Genomic DNA, 15,232 nt, shown 5'->3' with positions numbered 1-15,232 from the left:
TAGTAACATGTAGTTTTTGAAACGTTAGTAGTAAGCTACTGTTCAAGCACATGAACTATGTTAGAGGCCTGGTGATTTCAAAATCCAGTCTGAACTCTGCTCCTACACAGCCACCCACGTACTACAGAATCAGCATGCCCTGCTGCACGTGTTAAAGACAACAGCTTCTGGAAGGACAGGCTACAACTTGGGGGAACACGGTTTAAAGAATACAAGGAAACCTGCCACAGATTTGCCCCATTTTTCAGTATTAAAGATTACTTTGACATGTAATGGAGATACAATGACAAACAGAAAGTCAATGAAACTAAAAATTCCTTATACCCAAAAGGTAATTGTAAGGAAAACATCAGGAAACAGTCACAGTGATGAGTCAATTCCAATTACTAACATGAGCTCACCATTAATAAAGAAATATTTGCTTTTCCATTCACATGGCTTATTTCAACAAACTCAGAGTGAGTAAACAACAATAATCTTTTACATTATCTTTTGTTCTTCAGTTCTCTTTGCAAAATACTTGGAAAAGCAGACCATGTGCTAACAGAATCTTTGCATAGTGACGTTGCTAAACCCAACTCAATCTATAGAGGACATTTAGAGAATTAGAATGCAGAATGAAAACCAAGCACTTTGACATCTTCTTTTACTAAACGTCTCTTACAACTACTCAAAAATAGGGGCATCTTCCCTAGCTTCAGCTCATGATAATCCACTGATTCAGAGTGTGCACAATAAGAGGAGTCTATCATAACACCATCCTTCTAGAGATCTTCCAACCAAGCCGTAAATAGATGAATTTAGTTCAGCTTCTGTTCACCTGACAAAAATTCACACTTGAAAACTGTGAGGGCTGAAACTGTGTGTACAGTATCAACACAGAGCCAACTTTCATATGCAGGCTAAAACAAAGCTCTTAAAATAGGGAATTATTCTGGAAATGCTGACACATCTTTAACACTGTGAGTGGGCGCCAATATAATACACACATTGTGTACACATATGTTGCTGTCTTCCTGGGAAGCTTAACTGAAAGCCCACATGGTTGATGTGGGACAGCAGGAATGCCTCTTTGAAAGCACTCATCCTGCTTATTCATAGTATCTCAAATGAATCCCAAGGCATATGGTACAATTATGGCGTTTCACAACACAGTGCTTATGATGGTTAACAATCCTTTTTGAACCAAAACTGCTCTTGATGCTTCAATAAAAAACACCTTGTTGACAGAACTTAGGCACAATCTTCAGCATCTAAAGAAAAACAAATCAAGTACCAGAATTTTCCAGGTCATCAACACAATTTCATAAATTGAGTTGCTTTCAGTAAAAAAAAAAAAAAAAAAAAAAAAAAAAAAAAAAAAAAAAAAAAAATTAAAAGAGACTTTTTTTTAGTTGCCCTTCCCCCCCACCTGCAAAGCACAGACCCACTCTAGAGGGTCAGACTCCCAGAAGAATAATGAAACAATAGATGGACCATCTGCTGCTACATAAAGCAAACTGACAATCCAAGAATAAAGGAGCTGTATGAAAGTCAGCAGTACCTTTCCATGTTCTTTCATGGAAGATTTGCACTTAGCTAAGTTTAAAAACAAAAACAAACAAAGCACCACACAGAAAGGCTGTAGGGGCTTCCAGACAAAAATGCAAAGGTTAAAGGACAACAACACACATCTTTTAAGATTTTTTTATTTTTATTTTTTTTAAACTATTGTCAACTCCAAGCCACATAAGGTTCCAGCGATAAATATTCTCCCTCATGTTTATCAGGCAAATCACTAGTGTTCCACAAGGGTACAGAGGAATATTACAGGTACCTTAGATAACAACTCCACAGATATCCACAACTTGAACAACACCTTCACAGCTGTCAGATGATTTCCCTTTAAGACTGACTTGCCTCCACCAGTTTATTTATGCAGATCAAGTTTAAGGCAGTTCCAGCTCCCTAATAGGCTTAAAACAAGCGTGAACAAATAATTGCCTAAGGTAAAGACTGTCTTGGAAAGACTTGCTGCGGAGTAGAGGACTACCTGAAAAAGAAATGCAACTGGAGGAATAGCACATTTACACTTTTTTTTTTCCTGTCAGCTATTCATAAATTCAGCCTCAAACTTCTGTAACAGATAAAATTCTTCTTTTCCATTAAATTGGAATGATTTAGATGCTAGATAACTTTCACCAAGTTATAACAGATGCTAGGAGGTGGGTGTTTTCCTTTTGTTGCCTTGTTTATGTTGAGTAAACGTAAGCAAATTTATTTCCCCAGTATTTTAAGCATTCATTTCTTCCCTACCTTTGCAGTAGCTTGGGTGGGTTGGGCTTATAAATTTCGAGAAATTGTTGACATCACAATTCCTTTCAGTCATCTGCTCTAGTAACACAGCGCATTCCCAGAAACCAAAGATTTAATAAAGGACTGTTTTTTATAACAAATATCCATCAGTCTGACCTCTGACTACAGTCCATATAAAAATACTTTAATATTCTAACAACCAATGTTTATGTTGCCCATTACAGTTTAGCATTAGTAATGCGAAATTCATACTGCATAAACCAAACAAGAACCTGAAAAACACTTAACCCTTTCAGAATAACATTTTGTATGGATGTTTCCATCAAGCCATGGAAAAACTGCTGTGTGGTGTCCAAACGAGTCTCTTCCTGGCATTGAGCTTCACTAAGATTATTTCACAAAGTGCCTGCCCAAAACTGGGATCCTCACCCTCACGGAACAGCTTGCTATCTCTTTATTCCCCTACACAGAAAACTGAATAACGAGACAAAACAAACTACTCATTCTCAGTGACACTTAAGATTATTTAATAAGGCAAAGTTCCTTCTAGACAGTCATTGCCAGCCTGTCAGATATGCGTGTCATTAATGAAACCACATACGCAGAGACTGGAGGACAGCTGTGTACCAACTGGGTCACCAGTGACCTATTCACTCCTATGCACACCTCCCAGATGAGCATTGTCTTTCTGCATTACTGTGCTCTGTAAGCGATTAGAGCCCCATTCCTCATAGGGCATTAATTATGGGGATTAACAGTAAAAGGAAGCACATGAACAGGATGTTTCTTTCTTTCTTTTTTTTTTTTTTTTTTTTTTTGCTTTGAATCTTTGTGTATTTGCTACAGTCATGAATTATGAAGTAAAAAGGATATGCAGAGTTTTGAACAAAACTAATGCAATTCTAGTCTTCCAGTCTGTTATTCCAAACTGATTTAAAAAAAAAAAAAAAAAAAAAAAAAAAAAAAAGGAGTACAGGGGGAGAGGATTTCACCCTGCTGACATGACTTCCTCAGCTAGCCAAAAGAATTGGCAATCTATATGCCACATTATTTTCTGTATTTTTCCCAACTGCAGCACAGAACACGTGTCATTTAGTTGTAGAAACTGCAAAGCACTGGCCACTGGGAAGGAGCTGTCAGTAAGACACAGCTACAGATTAAAAATTTGCATGAAGTTAGAACAGACACGAGCCTTTATTGGCACTCCTGTCATCCACCATTATGCTGCTCCTACCATAGCCAGAAGGCACAAAACCCTAAACACTACTCTTACACTAGTAAAACCTGCAAGTGCTGCACTCTGAATTAAATGTCATAATACTTAACCAACAGAAGTGATCTATGAAGACTAACGTAAGCAGTAAAAAAATACCTAGAAATTGAACTAGAATAGAACCCTAATTAGAAATAAAACACAGGTGTACAGAGTCTCTGTTCTAATGAAAATATCAATAGTCTGTTAGTTAAGATCCACTCTACCATGCCATTTTCAGGATGACCAACAACTGAATATATACTTTTCATATTTTAGTGTTTTATAGCTGAAAGTTAAGACAACATTTCATCACAGAAATATTAGTCTTCTCCAATATTTTAAAAATACTTGGAAATATAAGAAGAGATTTAAAAAATAATTTATAGCCTAGAAATCTCCTTTATCACTAGTATACGAGGGGAGCAGATGCTAACAACAGTGACTGTCATCATTCTTTTAATAAGAAACCTAATGGTTGGACCACAAACTCAAGGTTTGTGACAGCAACCTCTACTTCAGAGCTTTAACAATGGACTATATTTGAGCTACATGAAAAATATTTTCAGATTATTTGTTGCTCTGTATCTTCATTAAACATGCATTTAACTCTCCAGAACAATTTACATGCAACTTACACAGCTCTACTCTGATTGCACTGATAGAAGACCTAGATGTATTTAGAATTTAGAAATTTAAGTTTACAGAAATTGTTCATTTTTCTTTTGTCAATACCAAAAGAGCACAGTTTGGTATTAAATTCTAAATAAAATAATTTAGTAAATATAATAATTTACTCTTTAAGAGTTACAGAATGACTAGTTCTCTGTAGCCCCATAAACTGTTTAAAACATTATTGACATGCAAAAATCTGAAGGTGTTTCTCTTCATCTTCACACACACTCCCTCTAGATAATAGTTAAGAGTCTGCTCTTGGGCATACAGCTGTAAGCCTTCAGCAATTAATGACTGCTTTAAAAAAAAAACTTTAAATATTCTTCTTACGAATGTTCCTAGGTAAGGGACATTTTATTACTGACCCTGCCTTTCATACTTCCCATGACAGCCATTCATGACTCAGAATCAACTCTGAGATGAGTTCACAGAATATTCTCTTGGCTAAGGACCATTTTCCATTGGAACAGTTTGAAAACAGATGCTAATGTTTGTTTGCCTTGCGTTAATACCCTTTTGCTTATAACAACAGAGGCACATTTTTTATCATGCAGTCATTCTTAAACAATAAGTAATTGCCCAAAATGTCACATTTTAAGAGTGATAACTAACAAATGAAAAATAAAAAGGTAAGAATATTACTGATATACAAATAAAAAAAAAAAAAAAAAAAAAACTTGATATGGACAGAAAAAGGTAGCAAAAGCCTTTAAAATATCACTGGTGCCTGGCATAAACACAGACACAAAAATAAATGAAGCTTATTAATACAATTCTTCATTCTCAGTGTAGGCAAAACTAGAATATTTATAGGCTAACCCACTGTGCAAGCTAGGAAGCGATCACAGATTTTCTAGTAGGCATATAGGTTTGAGTTCTTTCAACAAGTACAACTTAGCCAACAGATAATAGGAAAAGAGTGAACACTGGGCCCCAGATATAACTTATGGGGCTCATTAAAAGACACTTATTCACATGTAAGCAAGCCCATGGATTCTTTTCTTTCTGCCACCAATGCCCAGGGCCTAATCCAATCCTGCAACATGCCAAATACTTTCCAACAGCATCTAGATATTCTCTACTCTCAATCATATCAGTGTAAACACCTACTGTGTGATATTTGGGACTTTAAGGGATGGAGAGCAACTAATGAGGAGGTGATAAGATTTCCATAGCTTATTATTCAGTATTCCTTTCTATCAGGAGGCATAATTATGTTCTGCAAGATAGATGCAAGACTAGGGCTAACACATAAAATGAGCTATGGCTGTGAACTTTTTTTTTTTTTTTTTTTATACACACATGTTTAGTATCACAGACAAAACAAATTAAGGTTTTAACTATTTACTGACAGCCTCATGTAAGAATCTGTAGAATAGAGAAGGCAATCTTCACAAGCATTTTTGCTACGGAAAATGGGAATATTTTTTCTTATTTATTGCTGCCTAAAATATCAAAGTCATGTAAATTTCATTATTTTATGTGAAACGGAGACAATGTTTTCTGAGCTCTCCCACAATACTATCAATTGAGGAGAGAAAAATAATTGAACGTAGTTACTTTTTCAAGTATTTTTCTCTCATTCAGAGAGCTTGCCCAGGATCAGCTAGTAAAAGTAAAACACTAACTCATCAAGTAGACTGTGCAGGTTGACAATGTAGTCTCTAATATATACAAATGTATCAGATATTAGACTGAAATTACATTAGTGCTGCCTGACCATGGCAGATTAAAAAAAATAAGATTTTTTTAAGAGACCTCCCCTTATAGAGAGACCATGATAATCTTATTCACACAAAAATTAAATTTAGTTAAATCAGCATATCACCACTGATAGCAATATTTCATTATGTATTTCAAAAATATTTGTTTCCAATATACCTGCTACATTTGAGTTTCCCTTTTAGTGCATTATGTTACATCACTATAGGTAAAAACGCAATTAAAGGTACCTTTGCATCAGATATACCAGAAAAAAACAGTGAAGTTATAATAATTATGACCAAGTACAACTAAAATGAGCAAATAATTATTTATTTGTTCACCATTTTTTTGGACCTGTAAAGATACTTAAGTATAAAGTCACTTTCTTCTGTGCACTTCACTTAACACAAAGTAAAGAATTGGATAATTATTATGGTTACGATCTTACATTTACAGCATAGCTCTGACATAGGAAATCTAACCAAACTATGGTGAAAACACAATGTTTTATCACATGCTAGAGACAAAAATAAAACTATATCCATAATATATCCTTTAGCTCTGCCTTGGTTGCACGCAAAACCAAAAATTTCAAAACATATTATTCCACATACATTGCAAACATGACACTGAAGACAGTTACCTGGCTGCTTCCTTGGGCAGTTCTGTTTCTCACATAAGATCACTTACTGATTTATTTTCCATCTGTGTTATGTATTTATCACAGAATCACGGAATGGTTTGGGTTGGCAGGGACCTAAAAGATCACCTAATTCCACCCCCCTGTCATGGGCAGGGACACCTCCCAGCAGACCAGGTTGCCCAAAGCCCCATCCCGCCTGGCCTTGAGCACCTCCAGTGACAGGGCATCCACAGCTTCTCTGGGCAGCCTGGGCCAGGGCCTCACCACCCTCACAGTAAAAAATTCCTTCCTTTTATCTAATCTAGATCTACCCCCATCTTTTCAGGGAATTGTGCTTCTTTTCAGACACAATTTACTGCTGATCTTTTCTGTGTGTTATTTCACCCGGTTTTATTACTACTATTATTACTATTTAACTGTTGCATTTATCGCACCATCTTTTTTAAAAAAAGAAAAAAAGTCACATTTTCTTTCAAATCTGGCAAACTATATTCCTGGGCTGGTTCACAGAGAACAGGCTTTTTTATTGTTTAGATGTGTTTGATATTTAAAAAAAATAAAATAAAAATAAAAAAATCATGCCAACATATTAATCTTACCAGTAGCACAAATGTTTTGTGCAGATGACAGTAAACCTAGTTCTTGAATTAAAAACCCTTCCAGTACCAATAAATAACATTAAAAACCCTCACTTTAGTGCATACACAGTAATATTATAGAATCTGCGAAGACAAAGTTAACAGGAACATGCAGCTACTGACAAAAAGCCAACATACAGAATATACTCTGAATGCTACTTGCTAACCAATTACACTAACTCTTTTGTGCCATTCTTAAGATGACTGAAGTAAATTCCCTCGATTAATATTGAAGCACAGAATAGAAGAGGAAGAAGAGGAACTTATGTCAAATGACTACAAAACACTTTTAAAACATGACAGAAATTAACAAAGTACTCTTCTCTGCACTTCCTTGCATGTTACATTTTAACAAATGGAAATGGGTCTTTCCATACAACATCACCTCTATCAATAGCTCATTCTCTCTTTTGTTCTGAATTGAACAAAAGTCAAACTTCACCGGTGATAACAAAACATGTAATTTCACTCCTTTTCAGATGAGGGATATTCCCTACTCTGTACAGCTGAATGAATCCTTCTCTACTGTAGGTTTAGATGCATAGAAAGCATGTGTTCAAGCCTGACTTTTGATCAAGCATTCTTTGGATAGCAGGACTATCACTACAGCATGTCTGTTTTTATAAACAGGCTTTCTTATATGTTCATCAAAGACAGTCAGCAAGTGTACCACTTGAAAAGGAAGTTGGGAATAATGACTTTCATTTCTTTACAGAATAGAAGCAGATTTTATTCTTTCATGTTTCTAATTTTCAATGAAAAACAAGGTAAAAGAACAAATGGTGAAAGAAAGCATTTATTTTTGTAACCTGAAATTACAGCTCGATATGCTTACATATCTGTACATATTAAAAAAAAAAAAAAAAAATAGAAAAAAGAGAGAAAGAAAGAAAAAAGCCGCGTTCCTCTAAAAGCTTTCTGTTTCTTCCTCCGTGATATGCCTAGCTGCCATCATGAAGGCCAGCACTGGAGACATTCTAAAATCAAATCACTGAATATGAAATCCTTCTGATGAAGGAAAGCAAAGACTAAGTTCTCCCAAAATCAACACATTCAAAAGTGACCCCTTCAGGCCCATTATGGGAGCCTTCCTTTATACAAGGTAAATTCAGGAGTCAGTACTGTTTGTACCTGAAGAAGATCCTCAAGTTGCTTGATATCAGCTGGGCTTTATCATACCTGAGAGCACAGCACGGTTTATAGTTGGCAACCATGGCCCGCCTTCACAAGCACAGCTATACCATGCCGAGACCAGGCAGCAAAGTCCCCTGAAGGGCTGTTACAAAGGGGGAACAGACAATAGTATCCTCACTTACAAATCAGACTGAATATGCACAGACCTCCCTGACCAAGACTACATTTTCAGAAAACCACCCATTCTTCCCAGCTAATTTTCTCATCCTATGTTGCCTGATAGAGCTGAAGTGTAACAATGTAGAGAACCATGTCAGTAGAGATACTGCATCAGACGTCTTGTGTAGTCCCAGCTGCAGAACTGTCATTAATTTTCTCACAAAGGAAATTAATATATTAACACATGGAAAGATCTGAGGATCATTTCCCCATGAGTTTGTGCTATTTGAAAGCTTTCACCTCTGCACAGTTGGTGTAAATGCATCTTAATTTGGCAGTATTATATTATACATTTTTCACAAGTATAAATTATTATACAGAGTAGAACAAGGAATTCAAACTATATATTCCCTCACAACCAGCTGAATTCTGCTCAGACACCATATTACTCATAAAAAACAAAAGTCCAAGGAGACCTTGCACTAAAATAGAAAAATCTATCTGCTTTTATGAGAGAGTAAGGTAAAAGTTAAGTACATGTATTACCCCCTTCCACTAACACAATGTGAATCGAGGATCTAAATCAACTTTAAGAACTCAGAAACCATTATTTCCTCATTTAGGATCTTTCATGTTTTTAAAATTGTTGCCTTCCTCTGGAATTTGAATAAATAGTTGCCTTCAGGTTATTTTGATACTAATACTTCTTTTGTTCTTCTGTGGCAATACCCTCCCCTAAAGTAGAAGATGACCAAAAACACAAATTGAAATACTGCCTTACAACAACTAGAGTCACCCAGCCTATTTGCTTTTATGTTGAGAACAAGCTGTCATAACACTGCCCTACCATTTGTAACCTCCACGTGTTCTCACCTGCCCTTTGCAACAAGAGTCTCTTTGTCTGCCAGTTTGTGTAAGTCACATTCCTTGTTTAATTTAGACTAAAACCAAAAATAGCAAATGACTTGTGCTTCACTAAATTTGCACTGAAGCTCTATTACTCATGCGGTTCAGGTATGCCAAAGGGTTTCTTAAATCTGTTTTGGTTATATCTGGTTTTACATCACATTAGGTAGGGAGGGAAGAAGGGGAAAAAAAGAATTTATTGTAACATAAAAGCTTCCAAAGAAAACAATCATTGCATTTCCTTGCCCCGTTCAACCTAACCCAATCACTCATGCCCTCTTTTTTCCTTGTCAGAAGAAGCCTCTTTATTCCAATACATCAATAGGCAAGTTCCATTGACAATCCAACTTCATGATAGTTATCATGCAACAGCTACCAAGTTATCTATGTGAGGCTGACCAATGGTCAAACATGGCTCTTTGAAAAGAACCATTAACAATATTTTCTGAATCTGCACTTCTATTTGTCAAATAATAAAGCCAAAAACATCTTAGCTTGTCCAAAGAAGTTGTCCTGAATTAAAAACACATCCTTCCTGGTCCCTTTCTGAATCAACAAAGCCTCCTCTGTCTGGAGATACAAACAAGTTATGAGGCTACCTAAGTGACGAACTTCCTAACTTCCTGTAAGTAAAACAGCGACCTTGTGGTACAAGAGGAGGTAATTCAGAAAAGGGTAAGCTACCTCTCATTTACCACGGGACAAAAGTACATTAGTGGCTGTTATTGCATTACAGCCGGCACAACCAAAGGCCATGCTGATGCTTACCTTTGTAACTTGTTATCAAACCTGTACTTTCAGAATAAGGGGGAAAAGGACTCAAAGTTTCAGCAGTAGAAAGGTCTTTCCTGACAGTGCTGTGTACTTTGCTATGCCTGTTCAGGAAGCTTGATTCAAGAACCTGAACTGATCTCAGCTGTCAATGCAGACTGAAGGAAGAGAAATGGAGTGCTTCCTAAACACACTACCGATTCACAGCTTCACAAGGCACGGGGCAACATGAACAGCAAAAAAAGGAGAATCTGATCTATTACATAAACTACAGGTATAGGACCTCCCAAGAAGACAGAGCAAATATAAGAACTCTGTGCTACAAAATACTTAAGCAAGACATAAAATCCTGAAGTATGCAATTTTAGTCAGGATACCAAACAGTCAAATGAGCAAGGGAATTTAGACTTGTACAAAAACAGAAGCAGTTTTGCAATCACCTTGAAGGACTTCCCTGAGTCTTCCCTACGTGCAACTCCTCCTTCTATTTCATCCCCAAAATAACCTCAGCTCTTCTAATCTTTACATCTTTATCTGTCCTGCCCACAACTTGAGAAATATTCATCTTTCATATTACTGTCCTCTTCCACATCTGCAATGCCACTTAACACCAAGAACAACAAGTTCTGTTTGAACCAAGCAGCATTTAATAGATTCATAAAAAGAAGCACACACATTGGCTTTATACTTTTTTTCTTGTCCTCACTTGAAGAACACTTAGTAGAAGGCAGGCAACATTAAAATAGACAATGAACAAGTTCCATCTCAAGATGCATCTATACAAAGACACAATTTACAGGTAAGAATAGGAAAGCTCACACTGGTCTCCCTTTCTGAGGAAGGGTTTTGTTAGCTCTGAAGAGCCAAGTTTAGCAACTTGAATGAATCCAAATGTAATCTCCCCATTGCCACTTTATTCCTCCTCTATTATTATTGTAACTTATGTGCCTGATTTCAACACCTGGCTAACATTTGCCTGAAAAAAATGCCAGCCTACAAAGTTTTTTATTTTTTTTTTTCCTGGATGTATAATTCTGAAATGCAGGAGACAAATGGAAGTCTGGACTTCACAGAAATAATGTCTTCCAGCTTTAGTCTGCTTCGCAACAAACAAAGGGAAAAAAAAAAAAAAAAAAGAAAGAGAAAAGCCTTTTAAGAAAAGTAGATGTACCTGATTCAATAATCTTAATTATTAAATGTTAATAATCTTAAGAAATAAAATCTGACAAAAATCTTCAAACTACTTCACACATTGTATTCAACAAATTGTGTAAACTACAAGATGTAGTCTGCATAGAAGTTTTTCAATCTCTTACCTCATTAAGCAAGAGGATGTAATTTTAAATGAGACATCAAACCCAGAAGATAGATGCAATTCGTATACATTTAAAATCAAAAAAAAAAAAAGTAAACCATACTACCTCTGCTTAGCAAGATTCATCCTACAGAGTACAGAAAGATAGCACCAACCACTCAAATGGCTATCGTATGTATTTGACATGGAACGCAGAATAAAGAGGCAACACCTCTAACACCTCAGTGTAAACTTTTGTTTTAGCCATTTGTATGTAAACTGGCTGCACACTACATTTTTTTTTTTTAATCCACAGCACCTTTGAGAACTAAATATTATGATAATTTTTTTCACAAAAGACTAACTTCTGTCATGAGGGATAAGGCAAATAAAACAACATGTACATTGGTGCTGGTTCCTAAACGTACCATCACCACAAAAGTTAAAAAATTACTCAATAACCTTGTAGATTAAAAGTATATCAATCAAGAATATTGAGACAATGCTTCCAAACGCAGCCATTTTCTTAATTTATTTTTTTTCTCCACAATGACCTTTTTATCCAGCAACCACAGAGACACTAACAGAAAACAAAACAGGAAAGTGAGACTGAAAACCACAAAAACTGGTCAGGTGTCAATATATGAGAGGCTTTTGGTTCGGCTTTTTTTTTTTTTTTAAATTGACTATACTTCAATTTGACTGCCTTTTAAAAATATCTTGAAAAACACTTACTTAAACGTTTACCCTTACATTTGCATTATAAAGTAAACAGATAACAAACTTAGGTCAATGAAAACATATTTCAAAGCAAAGAAGCTAAAAAAAAAAAAAAAAAAAAGACAGCATCTTTCACTAACTTACAAGATTTAAAATGATCAAGTATGTCAAAGTACAGTAGAGGAAGCAGATAACCCAGTCACAAGGCTCAGCAAATGAATATACCTTGACTCAACTTAAAACTAGGACACACGTACAGAAAAAACATCACCAGTAGATGAAAAAGGGACACTTTTCAGATCACTTGAACTTACAAGGGCATGAGGCATGAACTGCTAGAAAAATGCTTGTTATTTTTTGTTTGTTTGTTTAAACATTCCAGCCTTAGTTTCTGCTGTTATGTCAGAATCCGGCTTGCAGAGGAAATGCATCTAACTGGTTTAGCAACGAAGACACATAAGACACATTTCTATTATATTCCCTTCCTCAAGCTTCAAACTCTATCAGTCAGACAAAACAATGTATCACTTTCTGAAATACAAATTGGGACAGCCTGAAGGTTATTGTGAATCATTGCACTGATACTATGTTTTTAAATCCCTCCTCTCCAAACACCTTCCAGGAATGGACCCAATAAATAACAGAAACTAACTGCACCTTCTTCAAAAACTGCTTCACAAAAGACATCCTTAAATCACCACTGTTATCCTTATGAAGAAACTGAAGTGGGAAATTGGAAAAAAGAAAACAACTCTAGCTACTAGATACAGTTACTGAGACACTGTTTTGAATGACTGACTGTACAGTGCCTATGGCAGACTGTTTTTGCAAGTGACACTGAAACTGGTTTTAATTTATTGCTAACTGTAAGCAAAACCACAAGTAAATCTGGGTTTCATGCACCATAGGGAAGTCAAAATAAAACCTGTTTACATAATGCAGTCATTTATGTCAAATTTCCCTTACCATAAAAAGTTCTTATTTCCTTCGAAACACAATGACTTTTGTACATACAACAAATAGGCTATTAAAGGAAGACCCCATAGGCTCAGCACTGAACAATTCTTCCAGGAATTCTGGTAACAACGCATCTACAATGAAAGCATTTTTTTTTCTTGCTTATCAATTCAAACACACAAAAAACCCATCCATCAAGACCTATACTCATCACTCATATAGTTCAAACTGCACGTTTTGTTCCTCTTAGGTAAATTGCTCTTCACAACTGAACAGGCTTTAAATACTTTTTAAAATAATTCCTTACACGTTAAGCAAGATTCATACAGGAAGAATACCACAGTATACTGAATAGCTATAATCATACCTAAAGGTCTGGAAAGAACTTTCGTGTAAATCAAACAAAACTGCAGTGACATTTACAACAATATAGACATTCCAGTGCTTCTACCACCACTTTCACCCACTATAAAACTATACTGCAACCCTGCCTGTAAGCTCAGGTGCAGAGAGATACAATTATCCATTCCTTTTCTCTCCATTTTCCCTTCCATGACTTCCGTATCTCCTTTGAAAAGGGGAAACTGCAAACAGTGTCACGTTTTCCATCTGACTAACTAACTGCCACATGACTGCTGTACCCCTTCCCAAAACAAAAAAGCAGATTTTGCACAAAAGTTCTTAAAATCTTTTCAGAGTATTATGTAGTAACACCAAATCTTGAAAGCCTCTTTACTCACCACCAAAACAGTACACAAAGTAAACATTAATCCTGGTTATTAAAATTGAATCACTGCAAATCAGGAATCCATTATGTTTCTGAAAAGACTTTTCAGCACCAATAACATTATCATCACCTCATGCTAACATCATACAATATCTTAAAAACACGACTACCATTTTGTTCCATTTCTCTACTCTGGAAAACTCTATGTCAGTACCCCTCATGGCTCCCACAGTTTTAAGAAGTAGGCTTCAGGGGGGTCAAGCTCAGACCAGATAACAGTCACTTGCACTCTGCCAGAGGAAAAACTACATATTGTAAGGCCCTGCAAACAAGTAATCACAATGAAATGAATGTTTTATGAAGGAAATGCTCTTGGTTTTAAAGGTCGCAAAGTGACAGATAAGAGCACACAGTGGAACAAATCCAACAAATTACTGTTTGACCTGCAGGGTCAATAAACCCCAACAATAAATATTTCTGCTCTTTAAATAATTAAAAATGTCAAAACACAATGGCTGCAGACAAACATTGTTAAAAATATACACAGGCCAGACAATCTACCTTATATTTAAATAGTTTGCTTACCTGTCCTGTGACTGTTCCTCATACATTCTTTCCTTTCCTTCTTTGAAGAGTCTTATAGCCCGTTTCGATTTTTTCATGAGACTGTCAATGTAGATTTTAAAATATTCATTCTCACTGAGTTGTGCAAGTTTTTGGTTGTCATCGTATTTGCTCAGTATAAGTCGCAAATGTTGATAAGTGTCTGGTAAAATGTCAAGTATGTAAGGTGGGCTGTTTTTGAGTTGAAGCTTTGGGTTTTGGCACAGTCTTACCTACAAGCAAAAACAAGTGAATTTTAAAAGACAAGTAGTATTTTGGGGGGAAAAACTGATCTGACATCTTAAAATTCTGTAAGCATATTTCTCCAACCTCCAGGCACAAAGAATTAAATCCTATCTCAATTGTATTCCACAATATCTCAACATAGTCTCTAATGTCTAAGGATGTCAAATTTGACTTAATCCTGCCACATCTATAAAAAAACAAACAAGCTTACTTACATAGGTTGGGGGTTTCCTTTTAAAAAGTAAGAACATCTTTACCTGTCCACTATGTGCTAAGGAGTATATTATCAAAACACAGTATGCAAGTGATGCCAAGAGCGGTAGTTTTGTACAGGTCTGTTTGCTGCAGATGAATTTCCCCATGGATTTTTAGTGTTGACTAAGAACTGACCTTATGATTTAGATTTGCATCAAAAGAGATCCTCTTTCTTCTTTCTCCAATAATGTAACTTTTTAAAACCCATAGGAACGTAAAGTTTGAGAGTGCTATACCTATGAAGAGGGTCTGA

The 15,232-nt window shown here is 35.9% G+C and overlaps 1 protein-coding gene across 3 annotated transcripts in view; it reads right to left on the bottom strand.

Moving 5' to 3' along the window:
• Positions 1–15,232, bottom strand: part of CBLB (Cbl proto-oncogene B) — a 138,657-nt gene that overhangs the window by 113,850 nt on the left and 9,575 nt on the right. For all 3 annotated transcript variants that reach the window (XM_082784865.1, XM_082784864.1, XM_082784863.1), the window contains exon 3: positions 14,461–14,711. In XM_082784865.1, coding sequence (XP_082640991.1) covers positions 14,461–14,711 — 251 coding nt within the window. The remainder of the gene's footprint in view (positions 1–14,460; positions 14,712–15,232) is intronic.

This window comes from Aythya marila (genome assembly GCF_965140915.1).
Source record: "Aythya marila genome assembly, chromosome: 1".
In the NCBI taxonomy this organism is placed as follows: domain Eukaryota; kingdom Metazoa; phylum Chordata; class Aves; order Anseriformes; family Anatidae; genus Aythya; species Aythya marila.
This window is presented reverse-complemented; position numbering and strand designations above follow the sequence as displayed.